At 35.7% G+C, this 3,658-nt stretch overlaps 1 protein-coding gene across 1 annotated transcript; it reads right to left on the bottom strand.

The window, feature by feature from the left end:
- Window positions 1-1,633: 1,633 nt before the first annotated feature.
- On the bottom strand, window positions 1,634-2,788 carry LOC113770539 (acidic endochitinase SE2-like). Its single transcript, XM_027315021.1, has one exon. It carries the CDS (start codon window positions 2,774-2,776, stop codon window positions 1,814-1,816), a length of 963 nt encoding a protein of 320 aa, XP_027170822.1. The 5' UTR covers window positions 2,777-2,788; the 3' UTR covers window positions 1,634-1,813.
- Between the last annotated feature and the right edge of the window lie 870 nt (window positions 2,789-3,658).

Raw genomic sequence — 3,658 nt, forward strand, 5'->3', positions numbered from 1 at the left:
ACAAGCTGGTTCCTCCCGGTTATGTGAGGAACCGGTCATGCAACCAAGGAAGGCAGAACCGGTTCCATCAGCCGAAATTCTTGATACAAGTTGCATAACTTGTGCAGTTTGATTCCCATTTAAAGCTACTCTTTCTTGCTCTTGTTAGGAATTTTGACGAGATATTTTGATGGCTAGAAAAAAGGTTCAAGCAACTTCAAGAAACACTTTTTGTCACTCAATCTTTTGAGATTCTATTGGAGCTACCAAATTTGACTTTTGAAAACAATTTTTGTCTTATGTTCAAGTGGAAAAGAAGACCATCTTTTGTCTTGTAAAAATGGAAAGGAAAGGGTATAAATAGGAGTGGTACTTAGGGTAGAAGGTTAGCTAGTTAGTAGTAGTGAGAATGTTGAGGAATCTTAATAGAAGAAAAATCACCCTTGTGCTAGAGTTTGAGGAACAAAGTCGTAAAAGTGTTCATCCAATTGAATAAAATTTCTCCAACTTTTACTCTTTACTTTCTTGAGTTATTCATGCTTCACTACAAGTGTATTATGTGTTTTAACATGCTAAACTTCATGTCTTGCTAAAAACCATTTGCTGCTAGGGTGAAGATAAATTTGCAGTTTCTTGATATGTATTAACTCAGTATTAATTTTGGCAATCTTGTAAACTTGAGAAGCTTGTAGTATTAACTTACAAACTATAAGATTTAATTCGTATGGTTGGATATACAAGTGACGTTCAATTAAGTAAATGAGATTTATTAGAAAGAAAATAGAAATAGCATATTATTTTATTTCAAGCTTCCATTTTTCAAATGATAAGTGCAATTATAAAAAATTCCAACATTTTAGGCGGCAGTTGTAGGGCTAGATGGAATACTTTGAAAATTCCGGCGGGAGCAGGCGGCAAGAGTGAAGCTACATTGGAAAGGCTAAAATTTTCATAAGCTATTTTCAATTAAGTTTTTAGAGAATTGTATGAGCTAGACTAGAATATTGCCATATATTTAATGCACCGGAAAAACAGGCTATTTAATGTCTACCATGAAAGGAACAATCTGTTATATTTTGTTGCATGAGAGGCCTTAGGAACTGTCTAAAGCTTTGCAGCTTACTTGGTTAAGATTTATGTATAATTCTGTGTTTGAACATGACTCCAACCCAAATTGCCTTGCATCAGTGGCGGACTAGCAGTCTTGTTGGTAAGAGTAACCTATACCTGCTAATGTTCGCTAGATCATTTTTCTTTGAAGTTTGGTTTGAATGATAAACTGGAGTTTTAAGTAAGGAACGACACTGTTCCAAATTAAAGTTGAATGAAAAATGTTGGAGGAGCCTAAAAAAATGGAAAATCCTCATCAAAATTACCTTTACCCGTTGAAATATTCGGTTAAGGAGAAAATTAAACTTCTCTGTAGGCTACAAAATTGTATATGAAATTTGATGAGCATGCAAGAGTTTAGTTGCATATCATCTGAGGTTGTTAGCCATGTAATGCACTGAAATATGAGGGGAACTAGTGTTCCTCAAACTTTAATTGCAAATTAACATTTTCTTTTTCAATTTAAATGTGGTTTGAATATTTTCAAAAAATTTTATCTAGAAGATGTTGAATAAAAAAAAAAAGAAAAAGAAGGTGCAACTGGTTCTTCAAACTAGATCTTGTACCCCTTCATTCGAGAGAGAGAGCACGATTAAAACGGGAAGAAATTTAATTAACATTTTAATCGATTTGGGAACTCATAGCCCATTATTCATTGGTAGATTGATCTCTGGCATAAGCAGCCAGGACTACATTTCATCTCGCGGCAGATAATGAGAGGAACTCATGCTACAGCATGAGATTTTTTCACGGACTTGGTTGTATAAGTCAGAGGATCACTGTTAACATAAGGCCTGATTGTTGAACTGTAGTTTTTGTCATAGTATCTGCTCCAAAGCATGACCCCTCCATACTTCGAATAGCTCTCGACATAGGGAAGAACCACATCAATTAGCTCTTGGGGTAGGATGTAACCGCCACTAGGTGCGGCCTCGGGGGCTGCAGGTAATCCCAGGAATAATGTATTAACGCCTGTATATGAAGCCCATTGATCCCAACTGGCAAAGAGTTTACTGGGATCGCCTGATGTATACTGACAAGGAGGATTGTTGTAAAATTGCACCCACACGTAGTCAAAGAGGCCAGTTTTGATAGCAGTGTCAAGATAATAGTCAGGAATGGGACATTGTGGTGCTGCAGATAGGTACACCTTTCTCTCTGCTGTGCTGTATCCCGAGAGTGCCCGGGCGAGATCATCCCAATACAAGTTCGATCCAAGTTCGATATCAAAGTCTATACCATCCAAAATAGCATCACCAAGTGGACGAGAGGATGATTGACCACCCAAATAATTGTCCCAGAGGTAGGCTGCAACATCGCGAGCATCCTCGGGAGAAGCCAGGATTGGTCCTCTTCCTGTCCCGGCAGCACCTCCACCAAGAGAAAGGAGCACTTTGATGCCTAGGCTCTGGCAAACCTGTATCTGAGAACTCAGGAAGGTGCATGGGCTCGGAATACAGTGGCCAGCTAAGTTCAGTTCCGGTGTTTGGCCACTGCCAAAGGATACCAGAAAGGCAATATTTACATAGTCATAGTTGCCACTAAGGCAGGCCTCTTCCAGGCTTCCTTCATTACCATTTTGGCCCCAGTAGGTCGCGATTCCAGCGCCTTCTGAGGACCTGGTCAATGAAGATATCATCAGCAGGGACATTATTGCTAGGAACAGTGGCTGCAAGGAAAAATCCATTCTTTTTTTTTTTTCATTTATGTATTTTTGCTTCTTTGCTTTTGCGTATGTTGGTTGCCAGGAGAATGACCATTTTATAGATGAGTTCCATCTGAAGTACACACTATTCAGTATATAGTCCAAATGAATTGAAAGAATATCCGTTTTAGATAAGGGATAATTTCAGAAACCTCCCATGAAATTTGTAACAATATCATTTAGCACTTCTAAATTTGGAAAAACATCACTTGTCTCCTTTATTTTAAACTTTTTGTATCATTGTCAACCCATTTCAATATATGGATCTGTTTGGCAAACAAGTTTTTGGCCAAATTTGTCTTATATAAGTTTTTAAATAACTTTAACTATAGTAACCTCAAAAAACTTCTTAAAATTTTTAAACTATACACTTCAAAATACCCAAAAATTTACTCAGTTCAAAAATTTTTTGCTACAACTTTTATAGTAAATTACAGTAAAATTTTAAACAAACACCCAAAAAACTCATTTGCTAAACGGGAGTGGATAGAAAATAGGTTTTCATTCCAATATTGACCTTTACTTGTGAACAATTTTGTTTTCATAACAAATCTAGTTAATTCCTTAACTTTTGAAAATTTGGCTGATATGGTTTTTTATTAGGAATTACAAGGTATTAACAAGGTTGAAAGAAATATTAATAAATTGTGTCATTAGTCTATAATAAAATTTTAAAATTCTAAATAATTAAGAAAAATCATAAAATTTATTCTAGAATTATAGAATAAAAAAACACTTTGTACCTTGAAAGCACCTCAAATAAATTATATAGTTAAGAATTTTATCCTTTTCGAGTTTTCAAGCCAATGGTTTGGACAAAAAATTTAAGAAATCCAAAAAACATGTACACAATCATAAATCTTT

The sequence above is a fragment of the Coffea eugenioides genome, chromosome 5, assembly GCF_003713205.1.
Source record: "Coffea eugenioides isolate CCC68of chromosome 5, Ceug_1.0, whole genome shotgun sequence".
NCBI classification, from domain to species: domain Eukaryota; kingdom Viridiplantae; phylum Streptophyta; class Magnoliopsida; order Gentianales; family Rubiaceae; genus Coffea; species Coffea eugenioides.

Bases quoted from the DNA above. Each gene is read 5' to 3' on its own strand.
- LOC113770539 (XM_027315021.1), bottom strand. From the start codon at position 2,776: ATGGATTTTTCCTTGCAGCCACTGTTCCTAGCAATAATGTCCCTGCTG.